The sequence below is a fragment of the Rosa chinensis genome, chromosome 2 (assembly GCF_002994745.2).
Source record: "Rosa chinensis cultivar Old Blush chromosome 2, RchiOBHm-V2, whole genome shotgun sequence".
NCBI lineage: Eukaryota > Viridiplantae > Streptophyta > Magnoliopsida > Rosales > Rosaceae > Rosa > Rosa chinensis.
This window is the reverse complement of record NC_037089.1, coordinates 12,569,811-12,591,678: the sequence shown is the minus strand read 5'-3', so window position 1 is coordinate 12,591,678 and position 21,868 is coordinate 12,569,811. Positions and strand designations below refer to the sequence as shown.

Below are 21,868 nucleotides of genomic sequence, written 5' to 3'. Positions count from 1 at the left end.
AGCACATAGCAAATTAACCCCAATAACTTGAGTAGTAAGCTTAGCAACATAGTTTTGCAAGTAAATAGAATTCTTCTAAACATTACTAAAATAACTTCTCAAATTCACCATCTCTTTGTTTTTCTTTATTTGGTAAATTGTCAAATCCAACCTGCCAATGTCTCATCTTCCCCTCCCAACAGTTTTATCTAGTATCCTTTTATCTATTGAGACAATGTTATGATTGTACAGATGTATGTGTTGCTATATATTATGAAATAAGCATTCATAATATGGTGTTCTGATTGTTATACCCAACTTTTGCCCAAGTGTAAGAAGCTTGATCGAGAGCAATCAAATAAAGGATGAAGGCTAGAAGCCTAGGACTAGTAAATGAATTCAAGAAGGAAATTGAGATGCAGAACAATGAATACCAATGGTAAAGAAGTAGGGTACCAGCTTTGTTAATCCTTTGATTGCTATTACTCTACGTTGAAGTTTTTTTTTTTGGTCGAATCTGTACTTTGAAGTTTAGTTCTAGGCCTAAATATTTTCCCCAATTAAATGTGCCTTATTCTTATTAAAAAAAAAAAACACACACACACACACACGCTTTCCTTCTTTTCTCCGATTTTAATTCCAACTAGGACTGTTGTCCTATAAAATCACTACTACTGTATAGGGTTCCAAATCTACATCAGGTTTCTTCCCTTAAACGCTCAAACAGAAAACCCTAGAGCTGTGAACGCAATGTTTCCTCTCAATCCCAAACATATGCCTAAATCAGTGGCCTCCCTAATATCAGACCATGCTTCCTCCCTAATCTCAGGCTATGCTTCCATTACAGCAATAGGGATGTTGTTCCGTGCAGTTGTCAAAGAACTCAAAGACCTCATTCCCCCCTGGGTTAGATCATACATATACTCGAAACTCCGGAACTACTTCTTTAGACCTCCTCCCCCAAATAATCAACTAACATTTGTCATAAAAAAGAACACTGGCATGGAGCCTAACGAGGTCTATAAGAAGGTAGAGGTCTACCTCGGAGCCAAGATTAGTCCCTCCGATATGCGTCTTGAACTGAGCAAAACAAACCGGCAGAAGACAATCAGCCTTGCCATTGAAAAGAGAGGCCAAGTTGTCAAGGACACCTTTGATGACATTAAGCTCCAGTGGCGCTACATAGCCAAATCAAAGAAGTCATCCAAAACCAACAACAGTCCTGCTGATGATGATGAAGAAGAGAAATATAACTGTGGCTTTGAGTTAACTTTCAATAAGAAACACAAAGCCAAAGTGATGGACTCCTACATGCCCTATGTGTTTGCTCAGGCTGATTCCATTCAGCGACGGCAAAAGGTTCTAAAGCTTTATTGCTCTTCTAAAAGTAGCATAGATCTTGTGCACCCTGCTACTTTTGACACAGTGGCAATGGAACCAGAACTTAAGAAAATGATTATAGATGACTTGGATAGGTTTCTGGAGAGGAGAGAATTATATAAGAAGGTTGGGAAGGCATGGAAAAGAGGATATTTGTTATATGGTCCACCTGGAACTGGAAAATCTAGCTTAATTGCTGCTATGGCCAATTATCTCAAGTTTGATATATATGATTTGGAGCTTTCTACTATTTACAGCAACTCTGACCTGAGAAGGGTATTGCTGTCTACTACTAATCGTTCCATTGTGGTCATTGAGGATATTGATTGCAGTGTGAAGATCAATAATCGGGAATCAGCTATGTCATCTAAGACCGCAACACCCGGTATTCCTGCAAGCAAGGTCAGTTTCTAAACTTTATTTGGTGTCCTAATTATGAATAGAATCTTGTTATAGTCAATAGGCATTGAGGTTATGATATGACAATTGCAGTTCACACTCTCGGGCCTACTGAACTTCATTGATGGTTTGTGGTCATGCTGCGGTGATGAGAGGATAATTGTGTTCACCACCAACCACAAGGACAAACTAGACCCTGCATTGTTGCGTCCAGGTCGAATGGACGTGCACATCCACTTGTCATATTGCACTCCAAGTGGATTCAGAACCTTAGCATCTAACTACCTTGGCATTCATGAAAGCAACCCTCATCACCTCTGTGGGGAAATTGAAAGCTTAATAGAGAGCACAGAGGTCACTCCTGCAGCTGTAGCTGAGGCGCTTATGAAGAGTGATGATGTAGATGTTGTTCTTGAAGGGCTTGTCAAATTCCTCAAAGAAAAGAAGGCAGCAGATGATAAAATAAAGTTAAAAAATGCTAAAAAGACCGAGGAGGAAAGGACTAAGGCAGAAGAGGAGGAAGGGGCTAACAAAGCTTTCCTGCCTCTCTGGGATGAGGATTTGAGCACAAACTGCTAGAAAAATTGGAAGAAGAAGGCAGAAGACAGAAGCCACATTTTGATCAGAGGAAATTGCTACTTCAGTTGATTAACAAAAACGGAGCAGGAAGGGCCGGACTAACAAAAACAGCTAGAAGAGTTGGAAGAGAGGAGCCACAACTTGATCAGGTCAAATGCTATGTTTAGTAAGTTGATTAGTTATGCACATTATCTCTCCAAACTCTTTTTGGTTAATTTGTTGGAGGTAGAACCTAAATAGTAGCAAAGTTTGTTTAGTACTATTTGGAGTAGTTCTGCAACTCAGTCTAGCAGCAAAATTCCGTTCAACAAAAAAAAAAAAAAAAGCAGTAAAATTCTTAGTTTAGTTTTTCTATTGTGGGTGAATTTGGTTTCTAACATCATATCATATATCTTCTTCTCAGTTACATAGTTTGCCAATTTATATTCTTGGCATATATAAGTATATGCCGTTGATTTACCTTCTAAGCCAAGTTCTACACTTAGACTTCTACCCCTGTCCTTCTCTGACTAATAACGGTTAAGGCTAAAATGGAGAATGGTCAACCCAAGGGACACAAAAGTTGAGAAACACAAATATCCCTGTTAATGGATAGTAATGTTAACGATCTCAGATGATCAAGTAGTAGTCTAGTAGAGAAACTTGCTGAACTTGCATCTTCCCTGGTAAACTTAAAAACTTGAACGCAGGAAGCTATTAGGATGCACAAAAGCACATATCAAGTTAACAATTAATCGCAATAGCTCAAGTAGTAAGCAGAACTCTTCTAAACTACTACAATAACTTCTCAAATGCACCACGTCTCTCTCTCTCTTTGTTTGGTAAGCTGTCAAATCCAACATGCCAGTATCTCACATTCCCCTCCCAGGTGTTTTATCTATTGAGACAATGGAATGCTTGTGCATACAGATGTATGTGTTGCTATATATCATGAAATAAGTATTCATAATATGGTTTTCTGATTGTTATACCGAACTTCACCAAGTGTAAGAAGCTCGACCGAGAGCAATCAAATAAAGGATGAAGGCTAGGACTAGTGAAACAAATTAAGATGCAGAACAATGTATTCCAATGGTAAATAAGTAGACTACCAGCTTGGTGTTTTAGTCTTTTTCGTGCTTATTTTTGTTAATCCTTGGATTACTATTACTGTACTTTGAAGTTAAGTTCTTTAAATGTGCCTTTTAAAAAAAAAATTAAATAAATAAATAAAAAATACATACTTTACTTATTTCTGTTCTGCGATTTTAATTCCAACCAGGACTAGTGCCCTATAAAGTATAAAATCACCACTAGAGGGTTTCAAATCTATAAATACTAGAGACCTTACTCTTGCCTTTAGACGCTCAAACAGAAAGTCTAGCTAGAGCTGAACACAATGTTTCCTCTCAATCCCAAACATATGCCTAAATCGGTGGCCTCCCTAATATCAGACTATGCTTCCTCCCTAATCTCAGCCTATGCTTCCATTACAGCATTAGGGATGTTGTTCCATGCAGTTGTCAAAGAACTTAAAGACCTCATTCCCCAGTGGGTTAGATCATACATATACTTGAAAGTTCAGAACTACTTCTTTAAACCTCCCCCAAATGATCACCTAACTCTTGTCATAAAACAGACCAGCGGCATAGTGCTTAACGAGGTCTATGAGAAGGTAGATGTCTACCTTGGAGCCAAGATTAGTCCCTCCGATACACGTCTTGAACTGAGCAAAACATACCGGCAAAAAACCATCAGCCTTGCCATTGAAAAAAGAGGCCAAGTTGTCAAGGACACCTTTGATGACATTGAGCTCCAGTGGTGCTACATAGCCAAATCAAATAAGTCTTCCAAAACCAACAATAGTCCTGCTGCTGATGATGAAGAAGTGAAACATCACTGTGGCTTTGAGTTAACATTCAATAAGAAACACAAATCCAAAGAGATGGACTCCTACATGCCCTATGTGTTTGCTCAGGCTAATTCCATTAGGCAACGGGAAAAGGTTCTAAAGCTTTATTGCTCTGCCAATTATAGTTCATCAAGAAGTAGCATAGATCTTGTGCACCCTGCTACTTTTGACACTGTGGCAATGGAACCAGAACTTAAGAAAATGATTATAGATGACTTGGATAGGTTTCTGGAGAGGAGAGAATTATATAAGAAGGTTGGGAAGGCATGGAAAAGAGGATATTTGTTATACGGTCCACCTGGAACCGGAAAGTCTAGCTTAATTGCGGCCATAGCCAATTATCTCAAGTTTGATATATATGATTTGGAGCTTTCTAGTATGTTCAGCAACTCTGACCTGAGAAGGGTATTGCTGTCTACTACTAATCGTTCTATTGTGGTCATTGAGGATATTGATTGCAGTGTGAAGATCAACAATCGGGAAACAGCTATGTCATCTAAAACAGCAACACCCGGTTATCCTGCAAGCAAGGTCAGTATCTAAACTTTATATGTTCTCCTAAATATGAATAGAATCTTGTTTTATCTTTTGCTTTGGTTAGCATACCGTTTCTAGTACGTATCTTATATGTACCTACTGACTATAGCATTGAGATTATGATATGACAATTGCAGTTCACACTCTCGGGCCTACTGAACTTCATAGATGGTCTGTGGTCATGCTGCGGCGATGAGAGAATAATTATCTTCACCACCAACCACAAGGACAAATTAGACCCTGCACTGTTGCGTCCAGGTCGAATGGACGTGCACATTCACTTGTCATATTGCACTCCAAATGGATTCAGAACCTTAGCATCTAATTACCTTGGCATTCATGAAAGCAACCCTCATCACATCTGTGGGGAAATTGAAAGCTTAATAGAGAGCACAGAGGTCACCCCTGCAGCTGTAGCTGAGGCGCTTATGAAGAGCGATGATGCCGATGTTGTTCTTGAAGGGCTCGTCAAATTCCTCAAAGAAAAGAAGGCCGCAGATGATGAGTTAAAAAAGGCCAAAAAAGCTGATGAGGAAAGGACTAAGGCAGCAAAGGAGCAAGGGACTAACAAAGCAGAGAGGCAGGAAAGGGACGAGGATGTGAGCACAAACTGCGAGAAAAATTGGCAGAAGAGAGAAGCTACATTTTGATCAGGGGAAATTGCTACTTTATTGATTGGGAATGCAAATTTTCTATTAGCCAAAAATAAGAAAAGAGGAATACAGATTGTCTGTGGAAACTCTTCTTGAGCTAATTTCTACTTCCGAGTTCCAATCCAACAACCTAAATAGTAGCTTGCTTTTATTTGAAGTAGGATTTCATATCTATCTTTGCAGTAGGAATTTCTATATTTTTGGGTTGAATTTGGTTCTAGCATCTTTAGGGAATTATGGTTCTGTTTTATTCATTTCTTTCGAATTATATGTTTGCAAATCAGTTTTCTTGGCACATATTGCACATCGGAACCCTTGTGAGCCATTTACAGTGTCCTACATTTCTACCTATATGCTGAGGTTCTGGGATTTTCGGTATGAGAGTGACATCGTTCCGTTAATCTCTCCTGCATAAGTGTATCACTGTCAAGAAATCCCAAACAGCTGCGCAAATATCACTACCAACCAAAGACCAGAATTTTTTAAGGATGCATCTGCTTGAGTGCTTTGAAGATCTCATCATCCGTAAATCCTTCAACAATGACTCATTAATCTCATCCGAAATCGTATGGAAAAATTTGAGGATGTTTGGACCTGAAGATAAAGTCAAAATAATCTAAAACAACCTCCTTTGATTTCGGGTTCAGAGCACCAAACTCCATCCTTGTTTAGGAGTCCATTCAACGTGTTTTTCTTTGTTATGTTGCTTTCTGATGGAAGTAACAGAATAGCGCGTGCTCGCTGTCTCGAAAAGACTTCGTCCATATGCAGTACATCATTAAGCTTGCATTCCAAATTGATTTTCTCCTCCCAATAATCTCTCATGGCTTTGCTCATTGGTCGATTCTCAATATTTATCAAAGAGGATCGCATAGATCATATCTTTTGTTACATGAACCCTAACAAAAGTTCTCAAATCTTCGATATCCACCACAACAATGAACATATTCAAAAAGCAGTTCCACTTTTCTCATTGGTAGAATTGGATTGATATTTAGGGTCTCAGGGCAAGGCACAAACCGAAAGCGTTTTCTGCGTCTCTTGTTCCTTATCGGATTGACCCTGACCTCAACAAGAATAGGAAGATGATCTGATTTACTAGGGTCAATTTTACTGACCCTAGTAAAAGGGAATTGATTCCGCCATTGAATTGAGCATACCGCTCTGTCAAGTCTTGTCTTCACTTCTACACCTCCCCAGGTCAGTTAGGATACAATTGTTCTAAGGCTTCTCTAAAGCCCTGCATCTGCCGTGGACATCTCGGTGGAGACATCTACAGCTTTGAAGCTTCAAAGGGGCATTTCGATCATCAAACATCTGAATCAACTGACCCAGTTACGTTTAGTTGGCTGTCTTGATGAGTTGACCAGTACGTTAATGCTATGCAAATTGTCATTTTCATTTCTACTTCTAAAGCAACCTAATTGATATTAGTGGCTTGCAAAGCTCTACCTATAGACTAAATATCAGAGCTGAGTTGAGAATGCACATTTAGTGGGCTGTCTTTCTATGTTCAGATGGATGCACATTGTCTGTGCAAACTCCTTTTAGGTTAATACTTGCAACAACCTAAATATTAGCTAGGCTTATTTAGTATTATTTGGATCAGGGTAGTTTTTCATGTGTGCCTACTGTCTAGCAGTAGGATTCCCTAGTTTAGTTAGGATTTTCTATTATTAGGAGTGAATTGGGTTTCTAACATCATGGGGTATGATGTATTGTGATGCTGTTTTCAATTACATGTTGCAAATAGTTTTATTGCCACATATACATGAGAACCCTCGTAGAGCTAGTTACAAAGTTCTGCAGTTTTACCCTGTCCATTTATCAGTAATAAGTTTTCATGTTAATTAGTTTCTCACCATGGAGAATAGTTAACTCAACAACACAAAAGTTGAGAAAAAAACCTCCATTAGTCGGATAGTAATGTTAACAATCAATGATAATTCATAGTAGTCTAATAGAGTAATTTACTGAACTTGCATCTTTTCTAGCTAGTTCAGGAAAACATATAACGGCCTCCCAAGTACTCATGCATGTCTTGCCCTCAGATAACCCCAACCTAACCACCCTCTGAAATATTTAGCTTGATGAAAATAACATGCCTCTCCCCTTGGAAGACAAATTTAAGAACCATGTCAAAGTTAAGAATGAAATTAAAGGAGAATTACGCAGTCAATTAACCCCATTACATTTAGCAGGCTATCTTTATAAGTTATGGTCATGAAAATTGCCTTTTGGAGACTGTTTTTGTTGTTTATTAACTTCAGAAACAACCTAATTAGTCAAATTGGAACCTACTTTCTCATACCATTTTGGCGATCCGACCATTCAAGAATAGACAAAAAGGGAGTTCACCAAAAAAGTGTGACTATTTGACTGGGGGTAAGAATGAAAATTTAGCGGTCAAAGGAGTATCCATTGTACTTCATCTTGTGATCTGAAAATCACACTTTTCTTACCGAAAACAGAATCACAGAGAAGTTGCAGGCTTTTATAATTGGCGTTTCTAATTTCTAATACCTATGAACTTACAATACTTCATTGCTTTAAATACATAGAATTGATCTCTTACCGAAAACTCAATGCATCTAAGTGCTCCAACTGGTCTCTTCAATCACAAATTTACTTGAAAATTAAGCCACCTGCATCCATCATTCTCACTATAAACACCTCCATTTTCTCAGCAACCAAAACAGTTGCACAGTCGCACTCCCTGTTCTCTTTGCTTGGACACTTATGCTGAACACAATGTTTCCTCTCAGTCCCAAAAATATACCTACATCAGTATCCTCACTGTTCTCAGCCTATGCCTCCTTTACTGCATTCATAATGTTGTTCCGTGCCATTGTCAATGAACTCAAAGATCTCATCCCCCTTGGGGTTCGATCATACATATACTCTAAATTTCGGTACTACTTCTTTACTCATCCCTCTGATGATGACCTAACTCTTGTCATCAACAAGCACTTTGGCATGGCGCCTAACGAGGTCTATGAGAAGGTAGAGGTCTACCTTGGAGCCAAGATTAGTCCTTCCGACAAGCATCTGATACTGAGCAAGACGAATCAACAGAAGACTGTCACCCTCGCCATTGAAAAAAGAGGCCAAGTTGTCAGTGATACCTTTGATGGCATTGACCTTCGGTGGAGTTACGTGGCCAAACCAAAGAAGTCCAAATCCAAGCAGAGTTCTGCTGGAGATGATGAAGAAGTAGAGTGGTGCTTTGAGTTAATGTTCAATGAGAAACACAAAGCCAAAGTGATAGACTCCTACATTCCCTATGTGTTTACACAGGCCGAATCCATTAAACAAGGGGAGAAAGCTCTAAAGCTTCATTGCTCTGGTAGGGATCATTATGGGACTTCTAAAAGTTGCATAGATCTTGTACACCCTACAACTTTTGAGACAATAGCAATCGATTCAGAACTTAAAAAAATGATCATAGATGACTTGGATATGTTCGTGAAGAGGAGGGAATTTTATAAGAAGGTTGGGAAGGCTTGGAAAAGAGGTTATTTGTTATATGGTCCACCTGGTACTGGAAAATCTAGCTTGATTGCTGCCATGGCTAATTATCTCCAGTTTGATATACATGATTTAGAGCTTTCTGGTATTCGTGACAACTCTGACTTGAGAAGGGTGTTGTTGTCTACTACAAATCGTTCTATTCTGGTTGTTGAGGACATTGATTGCAGCGTGAAAATAAAAAATCGGGAATCAGCTCAGCCTTCCAAACCCTCTAATAGCCTAGATTGTAGTCCAACAAGCAAGGTCAGTACTGAAATTTAAAATTTTAAGTAGCTATCTAACTTGAGCTTTAAATTCGTTACATATTCTAAACATGAATAAAATCTTGTTATCCTTGATCCTTTGCATTGGTAACCATTATATATATATATATATATATATATATATATATGTATATATGTGGTATATATGTTATATGTGTGCATTGAGATAGTGTGAGGATACGTGCAGTTCACACTGTCGGGTCTACTGAACTTCATAGATGGTCTATGGTCATCTTGCGGCGATGAGAGAATAATTGTGTTCACCACCAACCACAAGGAGAAACTAGACCCTGCATTGATGCGTCCAGGTCGAATGGATGTGCACATTCACTTGTCATATTGCACTCCAAGTGGGTTCAGAACCTTGGCCTCTAACTACCTTGGCATTCATGAAACCAACACTCATCACCTCTGTGGAGAAATTGAAGGCTTAATAGAGAGTGCAGAGGTCACCCCTGCAGTTGTAGCCAAGGAGCTTATGAAGAGTAATGATACCGATGTTGTTCTTGATGGGCTCGTCAAGTTCCTCAAACAAAAGAAGGTCAAGAATGATAAAGAGAAGTTAAAAAAGGCTAAAAAAGCCGATGAGGACGGGACTAAGAAAGCAGAGAAGCAGGAAAGGGAGGAGGATGCAAACAAAAACTGCTAGAAGAGTTGGAGTAAAACAGAAGCCACAATTTGATTTGGGGAAAATGTACCATAGGTTGTCTTTATAATTAAGTTGATCAGGAACATTGTTGCAAACTCTTCTCGAGTTAATTTCCACTTTCAACAACAACCTGAATAGTAGCTAGGTTTATTCGGAGTAGTTTTTCAAGTTGATCTAGCAGTAGGAATTCCTAGTTTAGCTAAGGATTTCGATTGTTAGGACTGAATTCGTTTTCTAACATCATTTCAGGTGCTACTGTATTGTCATTGTCTTTTCAATTACATGTTTGCAAATTAGTTTCCTTGTTTAATATAAGTACTAGTTCCAAAGTTCTACATTTCTACACCTATGTCCATCATCACTAATAACTTCTTAGGGTACGGTAATCAATTTCTTACAATGAGGAATGGCAAAATCAAGGGGAACGAAAGTTGAGAACACAAAAATCTCTGGAAATTGGACAGTAATGTAGACATTCTCAGATAAATCGAAGTAGTGGTTTAGTCGAGTAACTTACTGAACTTGCATCTATCCTTGTTCATAGAAGTATATAACGGCCACCCAAGTACTCATGCATGTCTTGCTCTCACATGCCTGCAGCCGGGCAATTCATCGCGCATTTCATCAAACACTTTGCCTCTCCCCTAAAAAAAAGGTAAAGAACTCTGTCACAGTGAAGAAACGAACAAAACAATATCAAACCTAAGTTTAACAACCTCCAATAGCTTAATATGAAATTAAGATGCCGAAAAATGGAGTGGTAGAGTAACTTAAATCTTCCCATGTCCTTATGCTTGTGGATAATGCCAACCCTTCTCAGACATGGAGCTTTCGAGCTCATTGAGGCATTTCATCGAACACCTTGGCACCATTCATAAAAGAAACTCTAGAGCAGATGTGCTACAAACAATCTCTGCTTCTTGAGCATATGCTTACTGATCTGAAAGAATTCATTGCAAGTGGTTATTTTGTTTGCCATGGTTGCCGTCAATGCCGTGCCAGAATAGATGGGAGTTACAGGCTTTCTGATATCACCACTAATGCATTTCAAGTGAAACAAAGGCGCGGGACAAGGAAAACTGATATCCCTAAATGCATTTTTTTTGCATTTAAACGTATAAAAGAAGAGACTTTCTAAATGTACCCGACAAAAATCTTTTTACACCTAGCCCTAACAAAATTAACCCAATTATTCTAATATTATCCTTTATTTGAAAGAAAGAAAGAAAAAAATTTGTTGCACAGCCTGCGCTTCATCCCTGAATTTTAGAATTTTTCTATTAAACAGGAAACCAGATGAAGGTTTCTTTATTCAATTTTGCAGTTTCTAACTTTCTACTCCTATATATTATTCTATATAAGAGAATATTTGGTTGGGCTTCTTATCTTTGTAATTTATATCTAGCAATGAGTATATCATCAATATTTACATATTCCTCCATTCTTCTTTGGAATGCATACGCATCTAGTTCTTGGAAATTAATTCTAGTTCTCATATTAGAAGAGAAAACAGATGGCTCGTATCGGGGGAAAAGGTAGTGGGGATGCAGATGGCTGCAAGTTCTATGGGGAAGACGATGCACACTGGAAGTTCTTTTTTTTTTTTTTTTTTTCTAGTTATTATTAGTTGTTTAATGAAAGGGGCAAATCTGAAAATTAGCCAAATATTTGTTAGGACTGGGTGTATAAAGATTTTTGCTAGATACATTTAGAAACTCTCATAAAAGAAATATGAAAAATGTCATATTACTCATATATACCAATTTCCAATGATGTAGGACGAGAATGGGCCTGGTTTAGCCGGAAAACTAGAAAAATAAAGAAGAGGCATGGAATTAAGAAGAGTGATTGGAAAATAGGTAATTCACGCATAATGAGGTTACTAGCTACTGCAATATCCAAGAAAATTTGGTTTTGGATTTTTCAGGTTTCTCGTGTGAAAAGTCAGTTTTTGATTTTGAATCAGATTTGACTAACTTTTGGTCAGAATGTCCGTTTGAAACGCATGATACCTTTCCAGAATGGGAACGACAAGATCTTCAAGACTCACTTTAGTGAGCCCTATCAGATTTAAGCCAAAATGTATCGTCTTAATTATCTGATTCGTGATTTAATATTTTTATGTTAGTTTTACATTCTTTTTATTTTAGGTTTTCTAGTTTATTTTGGATTTATTTTAGGTTTTCCGAACTACATGTGTCATCAAAGACAAGGTATGCTCTGTAATAATTGACAGTGGTCTACGAGAGAATTTTGTAGCAAACAAAATTGTGGATTATTTTCAATTGCCGACAGTGAAGCTGAGTGATCCATACTGGATTCCATTTGGAGAGGATGAATATGTACAAGTAACAGAGGTTTGTAAAGTTCCTGTCTCTATGGGAAATTTTTATAAAGAAGAGATTACTTGTCATGTGATTGACATGGATGACACTAATGTGCTTTTTGGAAGGCCATGGCATGAAAGCGTCAAAGGTGGTTATTGCAAAGATGACACATATTTATTTAGGTTGGAGTCACACAAAATTAAAATCAAGCCTGGAAGGAAGAACATCAAGAATTATCATCCTAAGGTTTTCGAGAAGAAGTTAGAGTCCAAGTTTTCTTTGCCGATTGAGATTAATAGTTTAATTGAAGAAAAGCCAGAAGAATTTCTAATGGAAGAACCTCCAGAAGAATTCATGGATGAAGACCAAGAAGAGGTTAAAGATGAAATTGCTCATGAAGACATGGTTATTTGTACTGATGAAGTCTTGGAGCCTAAAATAAATCATTCAGAGCCAGATGTTATTCAAGAGTACAACCTTAAGAGCTATGAAGAATCTACTAAGGTTCCCTATAACAGACTCATCTATGGTGTTGGGTTCATGATTCTGTCATCAGAATATGCAGAAGATCCAGCCAATAATCCACATGTCCAATTATCTAATTTTTTCTCAGGTCTTTTGTCTACCTATTCTTGTCCTCTATTCAAGAGGAACTCGTGGGCGAGTTCTTTCATAGTGGAGGAGAATGATGTAGGATGAGAATGGGCCTGGTTTAGCCGGAAAACTAGAAAAATAAAGAAGAGGCATGAAATCAAGAAGAGTGATTGGAAAATAGGTAATTCACGCATAATGAGGTTACTAGCTGCTGCAATATCCAAGAAAATTTGGTTTTGGATTTTTCAGGTTTCTCGTGTGAAAAGTCAGTTTTTGATTTTGAATCAGATTTGACTAACTTTTGGTCAGAATGTCCGTTTGAAACGCATGATACATTTCCAGAATGGGAACGACAAGATCTTCAAGACTCACTTTAGTGAGCCCTATCAGATTTAAGCCAAAATGTATCGTCTTAATTATCCGATTCGTGATTTAATATTTTTATGTTAGTTTTACATTCTTTTTATTTTAGGTTTTCATAGAGACAGGAACTTTACAAACCTCTGTTACTTGTGCATATTCATCCTCTCCAAATGGAATCCAGTATGGATCACTCAGCTTCACTGTCGGCAATTGAAAATAATCCACAATTTTGTTTGCTACAAAATTCTCTCGTAGACCACTGTCAATTATTACAGAGCATACCTTGTCTTTGATGACACATGTAGTTCGGAAGTCGTCGTAATCCGGCTTTGTGAATATCCAATGTTCCATGTTTCTTCTTTCTTTCTTTTTTTTCCTTTTTTTTTTTTTTGTTTTCAGATTGATGAGGTTGTCCTAGGGCAAATCCCTTGGTATGTTCCTCTTCAACGAAACTTTCTTTGATAGATACTCTACGACCAGCGTCGTTGAGGTTGGTGGTAGTGAACTTCTCCCTTGGATCGTCGTCTGCTAAGAAGCGGGTGAAACCTGGCTTTGATACCAACTGACGCGGGCGGAAGTAACCCTAGGTTTACAAGCAATAAACCTAAAATAAAGATTCTGGAGTCCACCAGAGATAAAAGAGAAAATTCTCAATTTTGATTGATAATTTGATAAAAGATAGTTTTGCAGCCATTTAAGGTTGCTTATATATGAGAAAAGAAACCCTAGGGCGACTAATAATGAAACCCTAAAGCCCACAAATTAAAACAAAATAAATCCAAAATAAACTAGAAAACCTAAAATAAAAAGAATGTAAAACTAACATAAAAATATTAAATCACGAATCGGATAATTAAGACTATACATTTTGGCTTAAATCTGATAGGGCTCACTAAAGTGAGTCTTGAAGATCTTGTCGTTCCCATTCTGGAAAGGTATCATGCGTTTCAAACGGACATTCTGACCAAAAGTTAGTCAAATCTGATTCAAAATCAAAAACTGACTTTTCACACGAGAAACCTGAAAAATCCAAAACCAAATTTTCTTGGATATTGCAGCAGCTAGTAACCTCATTATGTGTGAATTACTTATTTTCCAGTAACTCTTCTTGATTCCATGCCTCTTCTTTATTTTTCTAGTTTTCCGGCTAAACCAGACTCATTCTCGTCCTACATCATCCAATTACTCTCTCCTGAGCTTCCCTCAGTAGGTGGAGTGAGATTTTACAGTTAGCTATGTATGTTTTTGACAGTCTCACAGAGGCGATCACAATTGTACAGCTACCTTTGCTTATTAAATAAAGTGTCTGACATTCTTCCTCAAAAGATTTCCAACAAGGTTACCAATTTTATAAGAAGCAAAAAGAAAAAGGTTACCAATTCTATGTGGTCCAAATTTGTCGTTAAAAAAACTAAAAGTAATTCTTATCATGATATATTTCAACTTTGATTGTGACTATGTCTCATCACATAAAAAAGAAGTCTTCAGTTTAGAAGATTAGAGTCACATAAGATGTCTAGTTTATATGTAGCTTTGTACGTGTAAGAGCTCTTAAAAGTATAGATAATGTAAGAGTTGTTGGTCATTCGATTCCATTGAAGTATCTTAGAATAATCTGTTGCACTCGAGAAATTGTTAACGAGAGATTAAGGAGGCAAGAGATCATGCCATGCATGAGCTTGAAAGAAAAGTGCTGTCATCTATAGAATTTGTATGTCATTAGTGACTGGTAAGTGTAGTGCTAAAATTAGGTAGAGAATAAAAGATAGATTGAATTGTTAGTTAGTTATATTATGATTGGAATAGTGACCCACTACAACCCATAATTAGCAGATGTGGCATCCACAAATGTGACTCCTAGTGACATCCACAAATGTGACCGCTAGTGAAGGAGTGAAAAACGATAAATATTTTCTTGTAATTATGTAATGAAATTGGATGACGCTAACTTTTAGAGGTAAATTTTTTTTTTTTATTATTATTTTTAAATAAGAAATTTTGGTCTCATCTCTCTCTTGATGTTGATTTTTTTTTTTTTTTGTTTGATAAGTTTTTCTTTACTCTACCCAAAAAACAAGAGATCAGCCAATTTCGGTTGCATGGAATAAGTAAATGAAGCACTTTGTTGACGATGAAATCCAAGTATGGAATTGCAGTCACACGAGCACTCAATCATAGCTATGAGCTCCTCGTCAAACTGTTGCCCCTTCCATAGTTCCCTACCATCTTCATTGCTTGGAATCCTCAATATACCCAAAAAAAAACTGAATGCATCCAATTTCTCCCAACCAACCGGTGTCTACAACACACACACTACAAAACATTGCTTGCAAATTAAGCAACTCGCACCCACCAATGTCACAAATGAGGGGTCCTCAGCCCAAACAGAGACAAAACTTCTACAGTGCTCCCGATTTTGAAATAATGTTCCAAAATGAGACGAGAACTATCAGATCAGTGACCGACAATCTGACGTGTTCCGAACTTCCAAATCCCAGAGTATTGAAAACTCCATAACACCAAGTAGGATCCGTATCAAAAAAAAAAAAAAAAAAGTAGGATCAATAAATTCTGTTTCTTGATAAGCGGTAAAGGAATATTAAGATACAACTCAGCTTCCATAATTCCAAGGTTGAAAAGTTCAAAGAGAAAGCCTAACAGAAACACGTGTAATAATCTTACTGGGAAGAACAAAGACTTTTTGGACAAAGGGGCGTTTTTTACCTTCGGATCCTTACCTTCTTCATGAAGATATCTGACACTGGTAGAAAACAGAGATCCTCTGCTTGACTGGACTGGCAAGAAATTTTGATACTTTAATCCTATTAATTAATTAATTAATTAAACCACTAGTGAGGACCAGAGACTTATTTTTCTCTTCCCTGAACACAAACAGAAGCACCATTGCTGAAGCAAAACACAAGACAAGACAAGACAATGTTTCCTCTCAATCCCAACCACTTGCCCAAATCAGTGTCCTCCCTCTTCTCAGCCTACGCTTCCTTCACAGCATTCAAGTTCTTGATCCAGACCGTTGTCAATGAGCTCAAAGAGTTCATTCCCCCCTGGGTTCGATCATACATATACTCAAAGCTTCGAAAATACTTCTTCAAACCTCGCCCAAACGATAAGCTCACTCTTGTCATCAACAAGAACATCGGCATGGCGCCCAACGAAGTCTACGACAAGGTGGAGGTCTACCTCGGATCCAAGATTAGTCCCTCCGATTCGCGACTCGAACTGAGCAAGACGAGCAAGCAGAAGAGTGTCAGCCTCGCCATTGAGAAAAGAGGCCAAGATGTCCAGGACACATTCGATGACATTGACCTCCGGTGGACCTACGTGGCCAAATCATCAAAGAAGTGCAGACCCAATAAGTTCAGGCCTCCTAGTCCTGGTGATGATGGAGAAGAGGAATCTCACTACTGGAGCTTTGAGTTAAGTTTCGATAGGAAACACAGAGCCCAAGTGATAGACTCCTACATGCCCTATGTCCTTGCTCAAGCTGAGTCCATTAAACAAGGGGAAAGGGTTCTGAAGCTTCATAGCACCGGCAGGGAACAATATGGGCCATCCAAGAGTTGCATAGATCTCGTGCACCCTGCAACTTTCGAGACGATGGCAATGGATCCAGAACTCAAGAAGATGATTATAGATGACTTGGATAGGTTCGTCAAGAGAAGGGAGTTGTATAAGAAGGTTGGCAAGGCTTGGAAGAGAGGGTATTTGTTGTATGGTCCACCCGGTACTGGAAAATCGAGCTTGATTGCAGCCATGGCAAATTATCTCAAGTTTGATATATATGATCTGGAGCTTTCTAGCATTTACGGCGACTCTGAATTGAGGAGGGTTTTACTTTCTACATCAAATCGTTCTATTGTGGTCGTGGAGGACATTGATTGCAGTGTGCAAATCAAAAATCGGGAATCAGCTCAGCCTTCTAAAATCCCACCAACTCATCCAAGCAGGGACTGCAAGGTGAGTTCCTAAACTTCAAATACCTTTTTAACTTGAGATATCAATTCATTATCCTAAATATAGATTGTTCTTATCCTTAATCATCTGCATTGCTAAGCATACTGTCATGTAATATATGTTGTAGTCAATAGGCATTGAGATTGTGTTATGATAATTGCAGTTCACCCTATCGGGTCTACTGAACTTCATAGATGGTCTGTGGTCGTGCTGCGGCGATGAACGAATAATTGTGTTCACCACCAATCACAAGGAGAGACTAGACCCTGCATTGTTGCGTCCTGGTCGAATGGACTTGCACATTCACTTGTCATATTGCACCCCAAGTGGGTTCAGAATCTTAGCCTCTAACTACCTTGGCATTCATGAAAGCAGCCCTCATCACCTCTTTGGAGAAATTGAAAGCTTAATAGAGAGCACAGAGGTCACCCCTGCAGCTGTAGCTGAGGAGCTTATGAAGAGTGATGATGCAGATGTTGTTCTAGAAGGGCTTGTCAAATTCCTCAAAGAAAAGAAGGCTGCAGATGATAAAATGAAGTCAAAAAAGGCTAAAAAAGCTGAGCAGGAAAGGATGAAGAAAGCAGAGGAGGAAGGGAGTAAAAGTGGAGAGGAGGAAGGAACTAATAAAGCAGAGGTTGGAGGGAGTAAAAAAGGAAATGAGGAAGCCACTAAGAAAGCAGAGGAGGTAGGGACTGAAAAAGGAAAGGAGGAAGGGACTAACAAAACAGAGAGTCAGGAAAGGGATGAGGATGTGAACACAAACTGCTAGAAGAGTTGGAAGAAGAAGACAGAAGCCACAATTTGATCATCGGCAAGTGCTATGCCAAGTAGGCTATCTTTATGAGTTGATTAGGGATTGAAATGTCTGGAAACTCTTATCTAGTTAATTTCTACTCGCAATAACCTAATCTTAGCTTGGTTTATTTAGTAAGAACAGGTTTTCAGAGTCGGTCTAGCAGCCGGAGTTCCTAGTCAAGTTAAATTGTTCTGCTGTAGTCTCATCTACTTATGAATTACATGTTTAGAGATCAGTTTCCTTGGCATGCATGTATCACTGTTAAGGTGGTTAATCAATTGCTTACCATGGAGAGTGCTCAAGTCAAGGGATTATAAACTTCAGAAACACATTTCAGCTAATGGGATTGTAATATTGACAATCTCAAATAACCTAAGTAGTAGTCTAGAAAGAGTAACCGGCTCAAAGATGGTTATGCCCAGAGATTGGGTGAAGATAGTTGTAGACGCCAGAAGTATCATCCACTCCATTATTCAGCCAGTTCACTTAAGTAATCTATCACATGTAGGAAGTTTGTCATGACAGAGAACTTACTTTGTGTTGTCATAATTTATTGATATCTTAATCTCATTTATAAATTTTGATATCTTGTAGTATTGATAATCTGTTATCCATGCCTCTCCTAAATACCTAATCTCCTATCTGTAAATAAGTCTTCTCTGTTCTTATGTTCACTGTACTGATCATGTTTGGTCAAGAGAATTTAATGTGGTAACATGACCATGAATTATGGAGTAAAGATCACACTTAATTATTATTACTATTTTTTTTCTAACAGAGCCAGTCACAAAGAGGTTGCAGGCTTCTACAGTTGGCCTTTCCATATTTGCATACCATCTTTGCTTGGAATCAATAATAACTTGATCTCATACCCAAAAAGTGCTTTTACCCAACTTCTCCCCACTGTTCTCTGCAAGACATCACAATATTGCTTTGAAACCTGGGACCTCCATCCCTCATTTGACCTCAGTGACAAATATGTACTGAAATGCTGAGTTGTGCAGAAGCAAATAGGTTACAGAGGCTTCCATTTATCTCTTAATGTTGAAGGGAGCTCTATATTTTTACTGAGGTGCAATAAGACTTTGGTTCTGATCGAAGTTTGTAATCCATTTATCTCCTATCAAAAAATCACTGATAGTAACAAGTAATCCCACTATACAAATAAACTGTAATTTGCAGTGAATTTGCAAAAGTACCAAGAGAGAAATATTTCATCACTTCGAAATGAACTGGCAAGTTTTGGGAATTGCTGCTACCCTACAAATCTATCCCAAATACACAGTTGAGCAAGTCATGACAACCTCCTTAAACATAGGGAATTAGAACAACGAAACCACAAAGGCAAGGGCTTGACTGACATAAACAAACACATTAGGAAGAAATTGAATCAACTAAGGATTCTGGGTTTATACAGATTGAAATACAGGAAAAGAGAAATGCATGCAGAGGCAAAGATGATGACTTTGAGAGTTTCAAGCCATCTGTGTTTATTTATGTATAGATTTATCAGAATACAGTTACAAAATTACCCTACTAAATAATATAAGCATGAAGAGTTCCTGCCCAAACTAGTATCCACTGTACTTCTTCAGCATGTGGTAAAAATGATGGAGAAAAGATCACATTTTTATTTTACAAAGCCAGAGTCACACAGAGTTTGCAGGCTTTTACAGTTGGCCTTCCCATATTTGCATACCATCTTCATTGCTTGGAATCAATAATAACATGGTCTCATAAAACTGAATACACCCAACTGCTCCCAACTGGTCACTGTACTTCTTCAGCATGTGGTAAAAATGATGGAGAAAAGATCACATTTTTATTTTACAATGCCAGAGTCACACAGAGGTAGCAGGCTTTTACAGTTGGCCTTCCCATATTTGCATACCATCTTCATTGCTTGGAATCAATAATAACTTGGTCTCATACCCAAAAACTGAATACACCCAACTGCTCCCAACTGGTCTCTACAACACACACATCACAATAATATTGCTTCAAAATCAAGAGTTTAAGACCTCCACCCTCATTTTCTCAGCAATCCTAGCACAATGTTTGCTTCCAATCCCACAGCTATGCCCACCACAGCCTCGACTATGTTCTCGGCCTACGCCTCATTTGCTGCCTCAATGATGCTGGTCCGTTCCATAACGGACCAGCTCATCCCAGGGCTGCTCCGAACCTACATTTCCTCATCCCTCAGGCACCTATTCACCCCTCTCTCCACCACCTTGACTGTCGTCATCGAAGAGTACGATGGCATCATCGCCCGGAATGAAGTCTTTGACGCGGCGGAGCTCTATCTCCGGGCCAAGATCAGTCCTCTCACAGAACGTCTCAGGGTCAGCAAAACTCCTAAGCAAAAGGCCATCAGCTCCGCCATTGATAAAAACCAAGAGCTAGTGGACACATTCGAGAACATGAAGCTCAAGTGGAAATTTGTGTGTGTAGAGCCCAAAAATGGTGGACATTACTCTTATGATAAGCGTCACTACGACCTGAGCTTCCACAGAAAGCACAAGGAGAAAGTGATGGAGTGTTACTTGCCATATGTGTTAGCTAAGGCCAAGGCCATTAAGGAAGAGGAGCAATTTTTGAAGCTCTTCACCCTCGACCGCGATGAGAACTCTCGCGGTTCGGGGTTGTGGAAGTCCATTAATCTGGAGCACCCCTCCACCTTTGACACAGTGGCGATGGAGCCGGAGATGAAGAAGAGGATTATTGAAGATTTGGACAGGTTTGTGAGGAGGAAAGAGTTTTACAAGAAGGTGGGGAAGGCTTGGAAGAGGGGCTACTTGCTTTATGGTCCTCCGGGGACCGGGAAATCGAGCTTGATTGCGGCAATGGCGAACTATTTGAATTTTAGTATCTATGATTTGGAGCTGAGCAGCATTTCCAGCAACACTGAGTTGAGGAAGGCCTTGCTGTCTACGTCGAATCGGTCTATATTGGTGATAGAGGATATTGATTGCTCTGTGGAAATCCAAAACAGAGAGGCAGAGGAGGGTGCTTTTCAGAGTAATAAGTCCAAAAAGATGGTGAGCGTTATTCTCGTCTTAAAGATGTGATCATTTCTCCATAATTTGGTCATTTGTTGCGCTTACAATGTGCTTGTGTTATGTTGAAGATGAGATCTTGATTTATTTTTATGTACTAAAGATGTGATCTTTACTTTCAAAACGTGTCCATTTCTAGTTCTGTCTAGCTAAAACGTGTTTGATGATTTGCAGTTGACGCTTTCGGGGTTGTTGAACTTTATTGATGGTTTGTGGTCGAGTTGTGGTGATGAGAGGATCATAGTGTTCACAACAAACCATAAGGATCGGCTTGACCCGGCATTGCTGCGTCCAGGGCGAATGGACATGCACATTAACATGTCCTATTGCACTGCAGGGGGTTTTAACACACTTGCTTCGAACTATCTTGGCATTCATCGCAGCAACCGTCACAGGCTTTGTGGCGAAATTGAAGGACTAATTGAAAGCAGTGAGGTCACTCCTGCAGAGGTTGCTGAGGAGCTAATGAGGATCGATGATGCTGATGTTGCTCTTGAAGGACTAGTGAGCTTGCTCAAGAGAAAAAAAGTTGAGAGAAATGAAGCAAAGGAGGAGGCGAGTAACAAAATTGAGATTCAATATGTAAAGAGGCAGAAAACCGAGCCAAATGTTAATGGTGACAATCAAAACATGTTGAGCTGAATTAATAGAAGCAGAGTGACTACTAAAGGTTGGATCTGCAAGTATGTTTCTATAGGAACTTTTGTAGAATTTGAACAAGCTGTGATTCTGAACAATCAAACTGTTCTGTTTTAGGGTAACTTATTTACTATCAAACTACAAACTAATATGTGTAGGCATCTTTTGCGTGTCATCTTTAATCGAATTCGAATTTCTTGCTTATATATGTCAGTTTATTAGCTTATTAAAAATCATGCTGGTGTTCTTCCTTC

The 21,868-nt window shown here is 38.7% G+C and overlaps 3 protein-coding genes across 3 annotated transcripts; all 3 read left to right on the top strand.

The window, feature by feature from the left end:
- Window positions 1-696: 696 nt before the first annotated feature.
- On the top strand, window positions 697-5,804 carry LOC112183709. Its single transcript, XM_040513260.1, has 4 exons — window positions 697-1,761; window positions 1,852-2,323; window positions 3,705-4,759; window positions 4,903-5,804. Exons 1-4 carry the CDS (start codon window positions 730-732, stop codon window positions 5,413-5,415), a joined length of 3,072 nt encoding a protein of 1,023 aa, XP_040369194.1. The 5' UTR covers window positions 697-729; the 3' UTR covers window positions 5,416-5,804.
- A 375-nt stretch (window positions 5,805-6,179) lies between these two features.
- Window positions 6,180-10,385, top strand: LOC112187209 (AAA-ATPase At2g18193). The gene is made up of 2 exons (XM_024325904.2): window positions 6,180-9,192; window positions 9,400-10,385. The coding sequence occupies exons 1-2, from the start codon at window positions 8,158-8,160 to the stop codon at window positions 9,859-9,861; spliced, it is 1,497 nt and encodes a 498-aa protein (XP_024181672.2). The 5' UTR covers window positions 6,180-8,157; the 3' UTR covers window positions 9,862-10,385.
- A 5,598-nt stretch (window positions 10,386-15,983) lies between these two features.
- Window positions 15,984-21,779, top strand: LOC112187210. Its single transcript, XM_024325905.2, has 4 exons — window positions 15,984-17,123; window positions 17,284-17,887; window positions 19,936-20,957; window positions 21,150-21,779. Exons 1-4 carry the CDS (start codon window positions 16,083-16,085, stop codon window positions 21,615-21,617), a joined length of 3,135 nt encoding a protein of 1,044 aa, XP_024181673.2. The 5' UTR covers window positions 15,984-16,082; the 3' UTR covers window positions 21,618-21,779.
- Window positions 21,780-21,868: the final 89 nt, after the last annotated feature.